Raw genomic sequence first — 20,149 nt, forward strand, 5'->3', positions numbered from 1 at the left:
AAGGCATATCATGGGCCACAGTGCCATATTGGAGTGGCAAGCCTGGGGGCAGATGTGCGTAACTGGGGGACAGGTTGGAAAATACAAGAAATAAAAACAAAAAAAAACTTTTTCTCAATCATAGCTTTTATTAAAAAAAATAGTTTACACGAATTAACATTTACTGGTAAAACTTTTTTCCTTTGGGGTCGTCTTATATTCAGGCTTTTTCTTTTTTTCCTAAGTTAATATTCAGATTTTGGGGGGTCGTCTTATAATCAGGGTCGTCTTATAATCGAGCAAATACGGTATTATTTACGCCTAGATATAACTAAATCTGCCCTTTGTGACAAAGTAATGCATCTAAATAACAAAATGCAATACCAAATACTAAGTATAAAAGCTCCACAAATAATACAGTTGGTACAGTCTTCTAAAGATAGCAACATCCAAAAAACCAAATGAAGGTGATAAGTGCAGCGTGACTGTGATAATCCCACAATAAATGTTTGCGAAGGGAATGGTATTTCAGATCATTGTGGGATTGTGAGAATGGCAGTGTGTTCCTTGGCTCTGCCATTGACATGGTGTTTGGCAACAGAGCTAAAAAGAAAAAGTAATGTAGGGTTAATTATAAGATTCAAAATCTGCCTAGATTTTTTAAAATAGAGTTCAACCTATATGTTCTGAAAAGCTTTATGCTGTGGGCACTCATCCCAGCCGACTTCTTTTTGCCAGTTGCATACTGGGTTTACATAATCATTGTGGCAGAAAAGACAGAAAACAAAATAAATGTCTGGCCCTAGGGTACTGTGTTGGGGGTGCACAATGGAGGGGACACTGGAGACATAGTAAATCCTAGGGAAATCCTGGGGTTGGCCCTTTAGAAAAGTCTTAAAAAAACAATACTAGAAAAAAAAAGATGTCAGGTAGTTTTCAATGCACTACCAAAAAAAATTAAATCAAGATTGTTTAGATAACCGATTGAACTACATAAAAAAAAAGATTAAAAAAAGCTATTTCAGGCCATTCTTGTTTTATGATTCTATGATGATCAAAAACATAATTTCTACATACACTGCGAGCCAGTCTATTGGGAACTGTGGAAAGTGTAATCGATCGCTTTTTTCTTAGAAACCAAACTTACCATTTATGGTGATTAAAAATCTAAGTATTTCTTAAAGTTTCAGCCTGTAAGGGAGATGACCAAAATGTAGAGAGTTTTAAAATACATCTTTAGAGTGGATTTTCCCACACCTTTTTTGTTCAGCACACTAAATTAACAAATTGCTTATCTATCTATCTATCTATCTATCTATCTATCATTATTATTTATTATTTTATATAGCACCATCAGATTCAGCAGCGTTGTACAAAGGGTAGACAAAACATAACAAGATGGCATAAAGAAACAACAGGTGAGGAGGGCCCTGCTAAAATGAGCTTAATAGAAGGAGTTTGGGTGTATTATAGAAGAGGTAAATACAAGAGGTGTGTGTTTATATGTATATATACACACACACACATTTATACACTACTGTTCAGAAGTTTGGGGTAACTCAGAAATGTCCTTGTTTTTGAAAGAAATGTAAATTGTATCCATTAAAACAACAACAAACACATAAAAAAACACAGTGTAGACATTGTTAATGTTGTAAATGCCTATCTTAGCTGGAAACAGCTGATTTTTATTGGAATATCTTCATAGACGTACAGAGGCCCTTTATCAGCACTCACCACTTTTTAGGACTTGCGTTATTATTTCTCCCTCATAAGTTCTCTCCCTATTCTTGAGTTGCTTTTCAGGTTCAGACAACATTTGTAAGTGTTGTAAGCAGAAGAGTAACAGCTTCAAAACAGTTATTGATCTTGCCACAGTTCACAGATACCCTGCGTAAATGTTGACCCAACATCCTTTTATTAAAAGCTGTGAAAGTGATAGTTCCCCCTTAAATAAGGTCCGTGGAAGTTACAAAATGGTCCAGGACATGACTAAGCAAACTGCTGATCTGCAGCCCTTTAAGACTTTCTTAACGATGAAGCTAAACAGCTGTTGGTCCATGGATTGTCGTCTTCTGTAGAGCGAGAGACCACCATCTTCAAACTGGGCGGTGCAGATGAAGAAAATTGGAATATAAAAAAACAAATTGGCGACATTAAATCATTTGGTGTTTAAACAGACCTCTAGACTGTAGCTAGATGTTAAGGGACTTGATTGTTACAGTCTACTGTATCATTTATTTTTTAAAATTCACATAGATCCACTCGTGTCTTTGCCAGAAAGCGGTAATAAAGAAGAGCAGATGGTTGTCAACACAAAGTGGGGTTTATTTACATCTATATTTTGAAGTCATGACAGAATTGATCTTTCTAATGTGTAAGTAGAAATATTGTGGGAAACACTATTAAACATAATCTGGTTTAACATACAGAGCCATTGACCCTTTAATAGCCCAGAAGAGCATTGAAACCTGCTCAATGTCAACAATGCCCCCAATGAAGGAATATTTCAGAAGAAGGCTGGTGGCTTGTCATCATTTCCGGGTATTGTTAGGTAACTGTTTTATTACCCCCGGCCACTGTCTAGTTACATAGTTGCCAACTCTCTTCCAAATTTGAAGGCCTAAATCATTAACAGGGATGTATTTTGAGTACATAATTTGCATTTAAACAAATCATATTTCATAGCGTGCACCCATTTTAAAAGAGTGCTTTCACACATAAAAAAAAACCACTTTATTCCTCAATAGTCTTGTCTTCCTGTTTAGCTGGTCTGGGTTAATGTCGTTATGCTTTCTTCCACTTCTGAGAGCCTCTTCAGCACTTGGCTTATCTTTGTTTCATTGAATTCCAAACATAAAAATTCTGATGTCTGCAAAATAAATTAAAATAAATATTAAATAAATACGCTTACTATTTTAGAGATGCAATCTAACCCAACTTTGTTTTACTGTAAACGCTTACTATTTTAGAGATGCAATCTAACCCAACTTTGTTTTACTGTAATTAATGCAGGATGGACATAGATGGCTTGACTGCAGTTCTAAAATGCAATCCAGTCTACAATTACACACATAACCATTCCTTTTTTAGTTAATGTGAAAAAGACTTTTACATTTGGACCTATCTCTGCGAAATTAAAAACAGCAATTTATAAGGGATAATTATGATTGTTTCAGTCATACACATCATTTATTGGTGTTCTCACAGGAACGTTACAATTATCATCTTTTGCAAATCTACTTCCTATCCATTGGCACGGTACCAACACCGACCCAAGGAAGCCAAATGTATAAGTTTTATGGACGCCCTCCTGCTCCAACCAAGGCAACAAATACCGTATCTCCTGGACTTCATAGTCTCAGCTGGCCAGGGGTAGCCATACCCTTTAGCACTGTTTACAGAAATAATTCTTTAGTCAGATAACATTTTCCCCGATACATATTTTCACAGAGAATGTTTCCTTCATGCCAGTGCTCATTTGACACATGGAAAAAATACTAAAAGTGATTGTGGTTTCATGTATTTTTTCACGTTGCCGGAGCTACCTTACAATGAAGCGGAGAAAGAATATAATCATCCAAGTTCTGGTGACAATTACCGTATTTGCTCGATTATAAGACGAGGTTTTTTCCAGAGCAAATGCTCTGAAAAATACCCCTCGTCTTATAATCGGGGTCGTCTTCTCAGACCCCCCAAACAATGTCTGCTGGGGCCATGCTGCTTACCGGTCGCGAGCAGCGTCTCTTCTGTTAGAAGCAGGAGGACAGGAAGCTTGCAGCGTCCTCACAGAGCTCTATCTCCCCCTCCCTCCTCTGGGGGCGGGGCCAGAGAAGTTGCTCTACAGCCGGTCCCCTGCAGAAGTCTTCGAGTGAGAGATCTGCAGTTCAGGTAAGGGGGTGGGGGAGGGTTTTTGGGTAAGTATGTGTGATTAATGTGTGTTTAATGTGTGAAGTATGTGTGATTAATGGAATGAATGAGTATTTAAATGTGTTTGTGTGTGATAGCATGGATGTGTAAGGGGGGTGGGGGTTGTAGCATGGCATAGGGAGGCTGTAATCCCACTACTATCATCCCCAGGTTCCAGCATGTACTGGCTGCCTTGGCTTGATAGGAGTGTGATTGCTGTTAGCAGTTTGATATATATATATATATATATATATATATATATCAAACTGCTAACAGCAATCACACTCCTATCAAGCCAAGGCAGCCAGTACATGCTGGGTTAAAAGGCATATCATGGACCTCCAGAAATGCATTTTAACCCCCTATATGCCACTCAGCCCCATGATATGCCTATATACCTCCAGAAATGCATTTTAACCCCCTATATGCCACTCAGCCCCATGATATGCCTTTTAACCCCCTATATGCCAGAGTGGCATATAGGGGTATAAGGCATATCATGGGGCAGAGTGGCAAATAGGGGGGTATAAAGCATTTCTGGGGGCAGAGTGGCATAACTGGGGGGGGCAGGTTGGCAAATAAAAGGAAATTTAAAAAATATATTTTTCTCAATCATAGCTTTTATTAAACATGAAAAAATAATTTACATGAATTAATATTTACTGGTAAAACTTTTTTCCTATAGGGTCGTCTTATATTCAGGCTTTTTGTTTTTTTCCTAAATTAATATTTTGATTTTGGGGGGTCGTCTTATAATCGGGGTCGTCTTATAATCGAGCAAATACGGTAATTAATGGTGGCTACTCTCACTGATGCAAAGAGTTACTGGCTTTACAATTCGCACATTCTAGTTATGTTAGGTTTCTTATTCTGAACAGTAAAATGCAGAATGAAGAAAAAAAAAGTTCTTATTTTTAAAGTCCTGTAACTAGAACAGAAGTTCTCAAAAAGACCCCGACCGCAATCAAAATGTAGATTACACATGAGTACATTGCCTTAAAGATAATTATCGTTTTGCAAATGGAACATCTAATGATGCATAAAGCTGACAGCCCTCAAACCATCAAACCCTAGCTTGTAGTGGAAAAACAGGGTGCAGTGCATCCAACACAGTATGCAAAACTACTCTAAGTGTGAAATGTGATGGGAAACATGAAGTAAACACAGCATTTATTGTACAAAGTAAGAGGATACCCTACTGAGAAACGCATTTCAGCAGATTCTAGGGAACAAATCATCATTACAGCTGCCAGTGGCAGGACTGATTTAGAGTAAGCGGTAATAATTTAACATTATAGAGGTAGATGTACAGGAACAAGAAGTCCTTTCCAGAATGCTCACAAAATTATTTTAATAAAAACAACTTATGAATGGCTGTGATTCATCAGGGTCAGCTATGGCATCATCAGGGAGGGATACACTAGAGACATAGATAATTCTGTTTTTAGAAGAGACAAGCACAACTTTGGAGCCTTTAGAATAAAAAAGTAACAAACATGTGGCCGTTTGATTCAATCCTGGTCTAATACATCTAGATTCTATAAAGATGTTGCCAACGAAATTGTATTAATAGGGTTTAGTTTAAATATTTTTGCCAGATTTCCAAGCAAAACACAATCCTGACAAATGGGTGTTTACATAACTTTTCAGGGGTGAGCATGAGAACCCGCATGGACACGGACCTAACTATACTGTTTTATGAAAGCACGTGATAGCACAAGATTGTAGAGGACCCTGGAAATGTAGTCACAGCAGCTGGTAAGTCTAGAAAAGGCCGGCTATGGATTACCTCCAGTAACAATCTTTCAGAGGAGCATCCTGGAGAACTATCCATACATTTAGAAAGAACCCTAGGCTAAGGTCCAAGGATTTCCCGGCTACTACTGGTCTGGCTACTCTAAATGGTCATGACTACAGTAAAATTTACAATGTAGATGATGTTCTCCCCCCAAGAATTGCTCGTATGAAACCATTGACCTGTAAAAAGAAAGCTACCACACACTCTAAGTTCAGTAAAAATCATTCACATAATCTACAAAGGTTTTTGGGATGACCTTTTCTAAATAGATGAGTAAAAGTTTAAACATCTTGGTCTCAATGAGAAATCTTTACCTGTTGTTTCCAGGAGATACGATGCACATAGAAAAAGGTAAATATGTTTTTTCAGCTTCCAACTGATAAGATGTTATCCTGCTGACTAAGATTAAAATAATTAAATAATAGTTCAGCACCATGTACATCAAGTTAACATTATAAGAAAACCAAAATAAAATGCCGACAGAATGTTTAGGCTTGCTGTGTGATACATTTGCCTTGATGGCAACCTCTTCGAAGTCACTCTCTCATAGAGGCTTCAGCTTTTGCTCAAAGAACAAGGACAATGGGAGACTTCAAGAACTTTCACAGTTCTTGTGACTACCAAGTTCAGGGTCCAGGGCAGCATCCCTGAATTCCTCTGCCAAAGGGCAGCCCTGGGTAAAGTGAGGAATGGAATACAGAAAACGAAGAAACTGGCAATGGAAGCTGGCGCAGAATTGCAGTATACAAAGTTGATATGGAGTGTGAAACATCCAATTGTACAGAGCCAAGGAATATGATGAATTTATAAATTATATGAAATCAGTAAATAATAATAAACAACATGAAGCATGATGAATTGAAGTCTATGCCTTTCATAAAAAAACAGATTGGAAGAGGAGGGTAAAAACACTGAAGCACTTTCCTGCGGAGAGGAGAGGGGATCAGTCAGAGGATTTGTCAGGCTGGTATGAGGGCATTAGGCTGAAAGCCTCAACAAACAGCTTGACTAAAATGAAATCAAATCACTGTGACCCCTTACAGAAACCAGAAACAAGTTCATGTCGGGGGAAAAAGCTAACACCTAGTAACTGTACCTGCAGAGCAAGGAAAAATGGGCTGTGCATTTTGGCCGTATGACTACAATTGGGCATTCTGCAATCTGGTGACATAAATATCAGCACAGTAAGGGTGAGGAGTGAAGTGGACAGTTGGTGATGAGAGGACATGGCCTTGTGACGTAAATGATGTTGACTCACTAAAGTGGCAAAGCTATTTGGCTGTGAAGACTTGCTTTCCTTCCAAAACAAGATGTTATAGAAAAGCTAACCCAAGCAGTAGACTATATAGGTCCATAAAAATCAGATCTGTACACTGAATTCTGTACACTGTATTCATAAAGTATTTACTAATTAATTAATAGATAACATAAATTGAAAATTGAAACATCATTCAGCTAATCTTAAGAGATACACCTTTTTATGTTTTATGAAGCGTTTTGGAGCAAAATATGCCATATGCAGTGGCTTATTCTGGCCTAGGTTCATCACTTTCCCTTAAAAACTATAGTCTATATTTGTCATAACACTTGGTATGACTTTTGAGCCTGGTATTCTAAATATTGTTGAGTCACACGCTGTTAATGTTGGCTACTGCAGCTATCCTTAAAATCTGAGCTGTTGGAACACAGTTATACTACAAATGTTAGGATCTGCCCTGAAACAAAGAATATTGACAAGAGACCCAACCGAGGTGCAATCATGTAAATCTAGTATATATAAGATAGTAGTTCATACTTGATATCCTAGTATTTTTTGGCTTCACAAAAATCATATTTATTATTATTATTTATTGTTTTATATAGCGCCATCAAATTCCGTAGCGCTGTACAATGGGTAGACAAGACATAAAAAGTCTGGAGTCTTTGGGTGTCCTTCCCTGGAGCTCCAAGTTGGTGTATTCGATTTGTGCGCGGTGAAGCAGCATTTGGCTGTCCACTCCCTGTCTGGAATATTTCTTTTGTTATGCTAATTGAGCGTATTTACCAATAAAACCCAGGTGCCGGCCGTGGGTAAACTGGTGTAGGTTTATTACAGGTAGAAAACAACAGAAATGTGTAAAAACCATCACACAATATAAATACTGCTATGTGATTGGTTGGAAGGTACATATGCAAATATTACACTGCCCTGGTGTCTGCCCATTTCGGGGAGATTTCACCAACTCTTGTCTAATCCCCACCCATTTCCTGCCCCTTAAAGTGCAACCAGGACCAACCCTGCCCCTATGTGAATGGCTAGCCACACCCCTTATTACAGCCACACCTCCTATAAGGAGTGAACCCTGGAAAGTTATCATTACGTTGGCAGGGAATAACCTAGGTGTCAAACATCATGGGAAACCCCTTATTCTAGGTTATAACATTAAAACACCTGAGCAAGACAAGACTGGGGACGGGTAAGTGGCCCTTAAGGCCGGCTGCCACCAAGGGATGACTGGATATGCACAGCTACCCATTAAGTATACCCATGCATCATGTGGCCATGTGTATACAGCCAGCAGCCATACTCCAGATTCCCTGATGGAGTGGCAAATTTGACAAGTATGGGGTCCTATCGGCTATCCACCAGGCATTTGCTTGGTATGCCACATGGCCTGACCAGGCCTGCACGTAAGAACACTTTTAATGTTTGTTAATGTATACATTTAAAATGTTTGTGTAATACGACATAATGAGTTCTGGATTTCATAATAAATATGCATAGAAGCTGCTAAACTGATCCCAATAACTTGACTTCGACAATACCAAGCAACATAAAATTTAACAAGACAGCTGGCAGACAAGAAACCTTGGTTGTCGGGACTGATGGCAGCTAAGCCTGACTCTCCTCACGATAGTATGTGTTCATATAGCGCTGTATTGTCCAGCAGAAGACAACATCCCACATTTACAGCTCAGGAAAACAACAAGGTCTTCAATCACGCTTTATTTTTATACACCGCCAAATAATAACACAGTGCTCTTCACATGGGAGAATGAGCAAAAATGCAGGTCTATAAAAAGATTAACCTACTTTCATTACAGTAATGCATATTTTATGCTCCTGTCTTAAATCCTCCGAATATAACTCAACATCCTAAATATTTCAAAAAATGGAGCAGATTAACATTAAAAGGACACCTCATTTACAGATTTTAGCATGCAGACAGTTATTACATATTTCTTTACCCATTTTAAATATAATTACATATAAATCATTTCCACTAACATACTTGGATATTACAAAAAATAAATAAATAACAATTTATGTACAGTAATGATAAAAAAAAGTATGTAAAAAGTGGTTTGCTTTAATAGGAGTACCTGAAGAACTATCACTATCCCACTGATCATTATGATTTGCCATCAGTTTAATTTGTGGCACAAGTTCGTGGTCACAGGCCATCGGCTGATGGGAGGAGAGTGACCTTGCGGAAACCATATAGCGTTTCAGCATATCAAACAACTTTTAAAGGACATGCCGATGGATGCCTGATGAAGTTTAGCCACAGAGGTTCTTCTGGGTCTTTCAGACATAAACTTGAGCAAAATATGTTTACGAATGATTTGGCTGTGCACATTTTCCCCATCCTTTGTTCTGTTATGTTACGTGAAATATTATTTTGCGTGTATTGCTGGTTTTCCTGATTGCCCAAGATCTACGCCTCTGATCTAGAAAAGAGGCCTATAATGGGCCATACATAACTAAAGAATATGTCCCGCCAGCCACCTGTCTCCAAAATCTTCCATCTGTTACACAGTGACAGGAGTCCTGCATCTGTTCATAACGTTGTCAATGTAGCAACATATACATTCCTCAACCGTGGGTATGACTGTGTCCCACACAAGCACCAGTCAGTCATGGTCTGGCGGTCTGATGTCAGCAGGGTTACGCTGTCAGATATGTGTTCGGCCGCCGTTCTTGGGTGGGTAGTTGAAGACTAATCTCCTCTACCATCCCATCTCAATGCAAGAGACTAAAACAGGCCAGGTAGCCGGAGCCATAAAGTCCTCAGGTATGATGTCTAGAGAAGGATCTTAAATATTTCTTAATATAAAATTGTCTAAATCTTGTTATAAAATAGTAAAAAAAAAACAAACAAACAGGCAAACCCAATAAAAAAAGGTACACACACAAACGGCGTTGTGCATCTTTACACAAGCTATGTATAAAAGCAGAATGTGTTACGTGCATGCACAACAGACCTGGTGGTGCTGCCTCCCAGAAGTACAAGATACCGCTCTTTTTTATGAAAAAGGGGCATAAGTAATACAAACATTACTTCCCCCACAGATAACTAGAGAAAAACGGGCATTACTGTCTCTGCCGCTGAATTTCAGTCAATTAAAAGTTTTTTCAAACACGCTAGAAAGAAGTCTGATTCTTAAATAAATAATGACAATTAACTAGCATTTGAGAAACTGAAATATTCCATTGCCATAATTACTGAAAACTGCAATTACAATCTAAAAATATAAAAAATAGTGTTTTGGTTCTTAACGGCTTGTCGAGTCTAAGAAAATTAAAGGTGTTGATCTGCTTACCTTCCTGAATTTAACACATTTAGAATTAAATGCAGATTTATAATATGCATTTATATTATATGTCCAAACCTTTCACAGAAATCTTCGATCATGTCAAATTTTGCCTCATTTATCATCTTTGCTGGAAAAACCTAAACATCATCTTACATTAAAGCAAGCCCTGTTAACTCGTTGCCATGTAATTGAAGACAGCATCTTATAAGTTTTAGTGGCGTTCTTATGCATTTAAACGTTCAACAAAAAGAATAAAATAAATGGTGAGGTCCATTTGCTAAGCATAATGGAGGTTACCATTAATATATTGTCTAAGTGGGACAGCATCTTTAAGGGAATGGGTGACAGATATTCTAACTTGATATTAGGGAATCTGCCGATACGTCACCGTAAGGCTAGGCCGTGAAACGGTTCTGTTGTTCTCATTGTAATTCCAAATGTGTCTGAATGAAGTACGCAAGGTCTAACGCAAAATTTTAGAAACTAGGTCACTGGACATAATTGTATTTTTTTGTCTTGAAGCTGGCTCCTGCTAGGAAAACAAGCCTAAACAAGCTAGAATTAATCCAACAAAGAGGAAAAGGGACAAAACCTATCATTATATATCGCACTGCAAACATTTTAAACGGCTGTCATTATATATATATTCTGTTTTAGTTTTGTTTTTGTATGCAGAGAACCCAAATAAATCCAAAAAAATGCAAGTAGGAGCTTTGAGCTCGATTCAGTGACCCGGATAAACCTTAATTGGCCTCAACGGTGTAACAAAAAAAAGTGATGTTGGAACCACAGAAAAACCTGCCCTGCGGACGGGCAACGGAACTGCATTCCAGGCCACCATATATACCTTACGAAGGATCAGAACCCTTTCAATGAACACACATGATATGCACCATAACATATCAAGCACACGGTTACTCCTGCACTACTTACATGTTACTAAACATGCTCAAAACTCACTTACATGTCCAGTCACATTAAAAAGCACTAATATCCGTTTGCACATCCATATCACAAAATGGCCGTTTATCATTTCCTGTATGCGATAACATCAGACGTGTAATATGTTTGTTATTATGTGCAAATGAGTTTTGTGTGTAATTTACTCTGCTCCTACACCCCCTGTGAAGTACCTGCGGTGTGAACACCCTGCCTCTCTCTCTCTCGCTTCTCCTGTGTTGTCGCGCAGAGAACGTCCATACGCTGGCCATTGACTTCTTCCCTTGCAGGGGTTTATAAAGCTTATTTGGAAAGGCTGTTGCGAGTTTCCCGCCCCAGGATTTGCTGTAAACATTGTTTGTGGTGTCAATGGCCCATTCCAAAGTCGACTTGTTGCATTCTTCTTTGGCTGTAACCGGTGGTTACGTGATCACGGCACATGCAGCGGTGTGATTAAGTGATACAGCCGCTAACTACTTATATGTATTTTCTCAACTAAGACTTAACTTAGTCAGGTAAATTGTGTCCAAGTGCTTTCTTAGCATATTACCTGCACGCACAAAACAGGTGGACTTTGGCATCGCACCCTGCGTTGAGTTAGCAAATTGATATTGAAAAGGTCAAAATAACAAAGCGGAAAGAACCTGTTTGTTTGTTTTAAGTACATTAATCGAGCTGTATTTATAGCACTAGGGATATTTCCAGCAAAAGCATATTAATCACTGATACACACAAAGCCAAAGACGGACGTCCGGTGGCTGGAGAAGCCAATAAACTTACCATCTAAATAGGTGTTCGGTAAAACTTAATTATGTAGCTCATTTATATACAGAAGATTAAAAGATGTGTGTATCATGTATAATCTTTAACACCACATGCTTACAGCCCATGAAACAAGCGGCCCTGCTTTGATATAAGTTGAAAAGCAGCGGGTAAAGTTATATAGAGCAAACGATTAATCCCATATTTATTAAATAATATGTACCGTTACATGAATATATAAAGGGTTAGAAATTGCAGAAAAGGCATGTCGTTTACATAATGTTGTTGCCAATGGGGTCAACATTGAGTCAAATTGCCTTGGGCCCTGCACCCCACCAGGAACAGCCCTGTAGGTAGGCTTCAACAGCACATTTTTTACCACGCATTAAATCACAATATTTAGTATTAGGGCTGCAACTAACGATTATTTTAATAATCGATTAATCGGCCGATTATTTTTTCGATTAATCGATTAATCGGATAAAAAAAAACAATATGCAAATTTTTCGTTTATTTAAAAGAATTTAATGAACTGGATGTTAAAAAACAACTTAAAATTTACATTAACATTCTTATTTTGTTATGATGTAATAAAAAACAATATTTTCAAAGTACAAGAACCCAAACACAATATTTATGAAACAAAATAACCCCAAACATTCTGAAAAGAGGTGGACTATTACTGTTCAAGAAACTTTGCCCCAGCACTTTGCACTTTGCACCCAGCACTTTGCACCCAGCACTTTGCACCCAGCACTTTGCACCCAGCACTTTGCCCCAGCCCTGGCACTTTGCATCCAGCACTTTGCACCCAGCATTCAGCACTTTGCACCAGCACTTTGCACTTTGCACCCAGCCCTGGCACTTTGCACCCAGCCCTGGCACTTTGCACCCAGCACTGGCACTTTGCACCCAGCACTTTGCACTGTGCCCCTGCACCCAGTCTCTAACTCTGCCCTGCACCCAGCCCTGCCCCCACATTCTGCCCTGCCCCCACACTCACACTCTGCCCTGCACCCACTCTGCCCTGCACCCACACTCACACCCTGCCCTGCATCCCCACCCCCACTCTGCCCTGCACCCAGTCTCCCACTCTGCTCTGCACCCACACTCACACCCTGCATCCCCACCCCCACTCTGCCCTGCACCCAGTCTCCTGCCCTGCACCCCCCACCCCCACTCTGCCCTGCACCCCCACCCCCACTCTGCCCTGCACCCCCACCCCCACTCTGCCCTGCACCCACACTCACGAACCGCTCTGTGCGAATGGAGCCACTCGCACAGAGCGAACCGCTCTGTGCGAATGGAGCCACTCGCACAGAGCGAACCGCTCTGTGCGAATGGAGCCACTCGCACAGAGCGAACCGCTCTGTGCGAATGGAGCCACTCGCACAGAGCGAACCGCTCTGTGCGAATGGAGCCACTCGCACAGAGCGAACCGCTCTGTGCGAATGGAGCCACTCGCACAGAGCGAACCGCTCTGTGCGAGTGGAGCCACTCGCACAGAGCGAACCGCTCTGTGCGAGTGGCTCCATTCGCACAGAGCGATTCGCTCTGTGCGATCCGTGCACATAGACATGAAGAATACTTACCTCCGGAACGCGTCACATCCGTCACGTAGCTAAAAGAAGGCGGAGACTGCAGAGCGTGTAGCAGAAGCGGGGAACGCTCGCGGAGGTAAGTAAAAGGAGCCGAGTGCTCCAACAACGAATTGATCACTCGATTAATCGATAACGGAAATCGTTATCGATGATTTCCGTTATCGATTATTATCGATTTTATCGATTCGTTGTTTCAGCTCTATTTAGTATAACTGTTCAGATGTTTTGAATCAGGTACATTCTGCCCTACTGAGAGGTCAGCTTATTGGCAGAACAGACTGTATTGAAAGCTGCTGTCTGGTGAACGTACAAGCCAAGTTTTTCAAATCCGAGAAAGGAAGTAAATGGATTTGTACATTATTGTTATTGTATTATTTTCTTTCAAAATCCATGAAATGGGAACAAGGTAGAAGCCCAGCTTACGTGAAACGGGAAACCATAGCAGAGCGTTGTGAGGTCCTACTAGCGTTTATGGGATCAAGCGGGTTGGGATCCTACCATTCCGGATCAGAAAAGAAAAAAAAAAAATAATTTTTTTTTTTTTACATAGTGGCATATTCTCCCCACCCAGCAAACACAATCCAGTATGGTCAGACGTATAACAGGGAAGTCCCAAGGAAAAACAAATATTTGTCTTTAAGAATCAAATACACTGGTATTTAATTATGTACTTTAGTATTAAAGCAAACATTTTTTTGTGCCAATAAACATCCTGGACGCTGCCATTTTTGTCAACCGTGCAATATTTTGGGACACTTTCCCAGCTCAAACAACACACCAAACTTACAAAATTCACAAGAATCCAAAACAAAGCAGAGTATAAAAGCTCTGAACAGAAAAAAAAACAGTAAGGAGAGGAAAATTACCATCAAGGCTAAACTACTAATTATTCTAATCTTATGCCACGATAGAAACAAACAAAAGACATCTGACATAAAGGAAAAATACTTTGGCATAGTTGAATCTTTACCGATACATTTAGCCGTGACTGTTACAGTAATGACCCCTCCTCACACATGTCCCATTGCTCAAGCAGTTTTGGGCACACACCTGAGCTTTCTGCAAACAGGTAAGAATACCGATACAACTGATCACCCCCTAGCTGGCCTTTCTAGGTATCATCGAAGAATCATTTAGGGGAAATAAAACTCAGCTTAGAATATTTATGGCGACGCGAAGGAAATCAGTTTTGCACCAATGGATCCAGGAAACCCACCCCTCCATGGCCCTGTTAAAGACCAAACTATTATATGAAATGAGAATGGACTGGCGGGAGGCTAGCGTAGATAAGGAAATGAGTGTTAAATAGCTTTTTCAAACCTGGTCAAACCTTATTGAATATTTGGTAACCCATCCCATGGTTAGGACATAGCTCGGAAAGGCCCATGTGTACTGGAGGAGCCAGGCTGAGGTTAAAATCCATCTAATTCATACTGACCACTCAACAGACAGATGGGGATGTGTTAGTTTGTTTTAACGTTTATTTGTCTTGATTATTATCAATTATTATATGTTTAATTTTGAAGCATGGATGCCTTTTCTACCAATCCATGATTGGCATCTGATTCCTAGAAGAAAATGGTGAAGTAGATAAGATCTGCTTATTTTAAAATATATTGCATACCCTGTTTATATTTTACTAGATGCATTGTCAAATACTACTGTCTACATTAGGAAACTTCTTTCATTAAAAAAGAGATACAAATCTTACAGGGGACCTGGCGCTGGAATCACACGGGGGGCGAAACACCTTGCTTCGTCGGAGTCATAATATAGAAAATATGGTTAGGGTTTCATAGTAGATTCTAAACACAGAAATGTTCTGTATGCTGATAATGTGACCTTCTAGTTTTAGGCTATGACCTTATCACATGTCCCTTTCTCTCTCAAGTTATACATATTGAGTTTCCTTAGTCTTTCCTGATAGCGTTTATCTTGCAAATCACTTAGCATATTTGTAGCCCTCCTCTGCACTCTCTCCAGTGTGTCGATATCCTTCTGGTCTGGAGATGGAGTCTCAGAACTGTACACAATACTCTAAGCGAGGTCTGACCAGAGATCTGTAAAGTGGCAGAGCTGCCTCTCTCTTTCTACTACTAATGCCTCTCGCTATACAACCCTATTGAACCCTAACCATATTCCTGAAGATGCGAGGTGCTTCATCCACTGTGTGACTCCAGTGCCTGGTCCCCAGTAAGATTTTTTTTTATTGAAAGATGTCTGCTAATGTAGGCAGTAGTATTTGACAATGCATCCAGTAAAATAGTAACAGAGTATACAATATGTACCGAGCTTGCATCCTGCTTTATAGATGTAATATTCTGCCTTGGGCTGTCCCAAGTGCGTTATGTTACATTTCGCAACATTAAACTCTGGACCATTACTGTATTTTATGCAAAACTGTTTTAAAAAAATGAAAACAGCATTATAGCTTTGAAAATGATTTTTTTGGGTGATACTATTAATAAGCTAGTGGAAATCTCCCCTTTAAGACCTTGCAAATTAGATAGCCTATGCTTTTTCTACAAAGATGCATTGGGTGTTCTATTTATTTAATAAATAATAATTGTGATATTTAGATTTTATTTTTTCACTCTGGTCCCTTATTTTAACCTAATATTAGAGTTTGGCTGAGGATATAATAACCTTCAGTACCATAAATTTGCCAGACAGGGGCAAATATTTTGTTTCACATAAAGGTAGGGCTGTAACAACTAATATCAGGGGGTTATAGGGCATTTAGGGAGGCATATAGGGGGTAAAAGGTATATTTGGGGGGCCAGAGTGGCATATCAGGGGGGGTATAAGACATATAGGGGGTATAAGGCATATCTGGGAGGGCATATTGGCATATCTGGGGGTATAAGGCATATCTGGGGGGCAGAGTGGCTAGGCTGTGCTCAAATGTGCATAACTGCTGTTTGTTTTCAACATCCAGTTTGTTCATTAAATTATTTGAAATAAACAAAAAATTTACATTAATTTTTTTATCTGATTAATCGAAAAAAATAATCGGCCAACTAATCAGTTATAAAAATAATCGTTAGTTGCAGCCCTACATAAAAGCATTCAATGCTAATACAGATGGGGTTAAAATCTTATCCACTCCCACAAACGATATTTCAGGTAGACCCCGAACCACAGAGAGTTGTTTATTAATTCTCTAAAGCTGGCAAAAACACAGAAATAATGAATGAGGGCGTCCATTTGTAATGAATGTCGAAACTGTTCTTTGGAAAAAGCAACTCCGGCAGCATCATGTTGACCCGCCAAACCCTGCAGATCTTTCCACAACGGACACATATGCAAGTTATTTCAAAGGCTGTATAAAGAAGTAGTTCAAATCAAGTGTTTGTTCTGTTATGTGCTTTCTTTAAAGATCTGTCATTACTGCTACAGCATGCAGGCAATTCTTGATGACTCATTTGCAATCGGATGAAGCAAGAATATTTTAGAGCAAACTGGATTTAATGAACAAACTGGATGTTAGCTAACTAAGATTTCCATGCAGCATTTTTGTTGATTTTAAAATTTTGAAAGGGAGAAAAAAAATAAGCTCCTATTTCCACCAGTGAGACACGCATCAGGGTGTCACCGTCAGAAGACCTGCTTCACCGCTTACAATGGCAAGAGGCTATACTGCCCCCTGTAAGATTGGAACGATCAGTAACAAAACTGTTTTTAAGTCATCTTATAAAGATTAAAATGACAATTACTAGTTTGTAGATTTCCGTTATCGATTAATCGAGTGATCGATTCGTCGTTGGAGCACTAGGCTCCTTTTACTTACCTCCGCCTGCGTTCCCCGGTTCTGCTCCACGCTCTGCAGTCTCCGCCTTCTTCATGCTACGTGACGACGGAGGTGACGCGCGTCTACTATCAAGTTTGAAGTGGAACAAGTTCGTAGCGGAGGTAAGTACTCTTTATGTCTAGTGTCTGTTTAGAGCGGAAAAAGTACTTTCGAGAGAGAGAGAGAGAGAGAGAGAGAGAGAGAGAGAGAGAGAGAGAGAGAGAGAGAGAGAGAGAGAGAGAGAGAGAGAGAGAGAGACTGGGTGCAGAGCAGAGTGGGGGTGGGGGGCATTGCAGGGTGTGAGACTGGGTGCAGAGCAGAGTGGGGGTGGGGGGGCAGGGCAGGGTGTGAGACTGGGTGCAGGGCAGAGTGGGGGTGGGGATGCAGGGCAGAGTGGGGGTGGGGGCACAGTGCAAAGGGGTGGGGGCACAATGCAAGTTGTTTTTAACATCTAGTTCTTAAAATTATTTTAAATAAACGAAAAATTTGCATATTGTTTTTTTTATCCGATTAATCGATTAATCGAAAAAATAATCGGCCAACTAATCGATTATTAAAATAATCGTTAGTTGCAGCCCTACTAGTTTGTCCATCTAGTTATATATTTTTAACCAGTTAACTAAGCAAATGACACAGTCTCAATCTCCAGCCTAGACTGGGAAAAAAAGTGGCCATGGCACTTTAAGCGAACAGCTGCTAATTGGTGTACATGCATCTGCCAACCAGGTATATGTGGCCACATGCTGCAATCTTTCAATCTTGAAGAATGTGGCCGCACACTAAATGATCCCATGAGCCACTGGAGCAGCTGTAAGTGTGTGGCTACCACGGCCACTAGCAATCCGGGCATTTTGCACAGTTCGCCATTTGACCGTTGTCAGGGCATACTAAGGATGATGCTTCTAATGGTGCATTTTGCCACAAGTATTACATTTAACAAAGCAGATGGAAATACACATTAAGGATAGTAAGGGGAATTTGCCATTTTTCAGAATGTTTCTCAAAATATTATAATGCACACACTAGAATGCAGTATTTAAAAAAAAAAAGTATAAAAAAACAGGTTCTGTTTTTGCAGAATAGTAAATGGTGACATCATTTCAATATGAAAATGAATCATAGCCACGTCTGTTCTGCATTACGCGTTTAGATTAGGAGCCTCCTAAATGTTTCAGGAGATAGGAGGGTTTTTTTTATTTAAAGCCAGCCCCACAATATCTGTCCTAATAATTCTCCCTACCCTTATTGAAGTTGCTGAACAAATCAACAACAATCAGGAACTTAACAATGAGAGAGAAGAGAGGAATAATCCTGCAGACCCTGAGAAAAGGAAATTAAGATACCTTTCCCCACGGTATAAAATTAATTATGCTCCGTTAAACAAAATCTTCAGCACAGTAAACATACGATAATAGCGATTTATTTGGAAGTGGATAAAGAGAATTTCCCTAAGGGTTTGGAATAGTTATGCATTTGTCAAACATCTGTTAGCTTCTCCTTTTCCCAAGATGGTCTCTGTCTCACAAAACACACACACACATCCTAAAAATATCTACAAAATGAAGACTACTTAACAGCAAGTTTACTTTTATGCCATCTCAGAATAAGTAATTTTGTAAACAATTGTACAGAAGGTTCCAGAGAAGAATTCTAAGTGTATTTTAAGAAGGAATAAAAAAAAACAACACTGGCCATTATTTAGTTGGCTAGATTATAAGAATTTTGTCCCCGTGCACGGCCAAGAACATGCTGTATCACGAATTCGCTGAATTCCTGAATAATACTTATTATTAAACAATGCCTAATCTATACTCATTTTAATTCAAATCCAACAATCTACTGCAGGGTAAGTTCTTTAAGGGTCTGCAGCCAGCCCTAGCGATCTTATCCTGAACGAAGTACTTAGTTGCCCCATTAAAATTCATAGTTTAAATCTGTGAGATAACATTTAAGAACTCACCCCACGTTACTTACACTATGCAGGGTTGGCTCACCCTTTCTCGAAAGAGACTATCACTGGAGACAGTCAATAGAACTGGTCTTATCATATAGACAACACAGGTGGCCGCTAAGGGCACAAGACCCGGTACGGGCTACCACTGTAAAATGTTCTTGCCTGCAGGAGGGGGCCGCTAAACAGATAGTAATAGGCATTCGAAACATTCACTTCTTCTCAAATCCCTGGCTTAGTAAATATACTCTATACGTACAAACCAAAAAATGATGTATGTTGCCTAGAAAACACAATGCCTAGACACAATGATAATCATACCAGGATTAGAAAACGGAGGCTATATCTCCAAGGATGCAACGGGTTTTATTAACCAAAGGGACAATTGGTAGGAGAGTTGCGGTTTAAACTCCATTATTTTAGTCTTGATCATGAAGGCCCAACACTAGAAAGATCCTACAGCAGGAAGGGCTGCGCTTGGCCCATATAATGCATAATTCAATGTGTGGGGAGACTGACAAAATCTAATGGATGGAACTATGCTCTATGGAGGAAGAGAGGAGCTATTTTTGCTGTCCAAACTCACCAGGGTTGGACCTTCATCATGTACAACAACTTTCCTGCAAACTCTATCTTTAGTGAATAAACTATGACATTCAGTTATGATGTTTAAAGAAAACATTGTTCAGCATTTATGGTAAAATAAAATAAAAAAAGACAAATTAGATTGAACAGGTCTATGAAATTATTCCCATGTTCCTTCGCAATACATATTAGATTTCACGTATGTTTGTCGTCAAGAAAAAAAATGATAGTAATTCAATCTTTTCTCGTTTTTAATT

General features: G+C 39.5%; 1 protein-coding gene across 1 annotated transcript in view; it reads right to left on the reverse strand.

The window, feature by feature from the left end:
* Window positions 1-2,286: 2,286 nt before the first annotated feature.
* COMMD1 (copper metabolism domain containing 1) overlaps window positions 2,287-20,149 on the reverse strand; it is a 40,083-nt gene continuing 22,220 nt past the window's right edge. Inside the window, exon 3 of the mRNA XM_053460983.1 lies at window positions 2,287-2,851. Within this exon, the coding sequence (XP_053316958.1) occupies window positions 2,744-2,851 (108 nt within the window). The 3' untranslated portion in view covers window positions 2,287-2,743. The remainder of the gene's footprint in view (window positions 2,852-20,149) is intronic.

This window comes from Spea bombifrons, chromosome 3 (assembly GCF_027358695.1).
Source record: "Spea bombifrons isolate aSpeBom1 chromosome 3, aSpeBom1.2.pri, whole genome shotgun sequence".
In the NCBI taxonomy this organism is placed as follows: Eukaryota; Metazoa; Chordata; class Amphibia; order Anura; family Pelobatidae; genus Spea; species Spea bombifrons.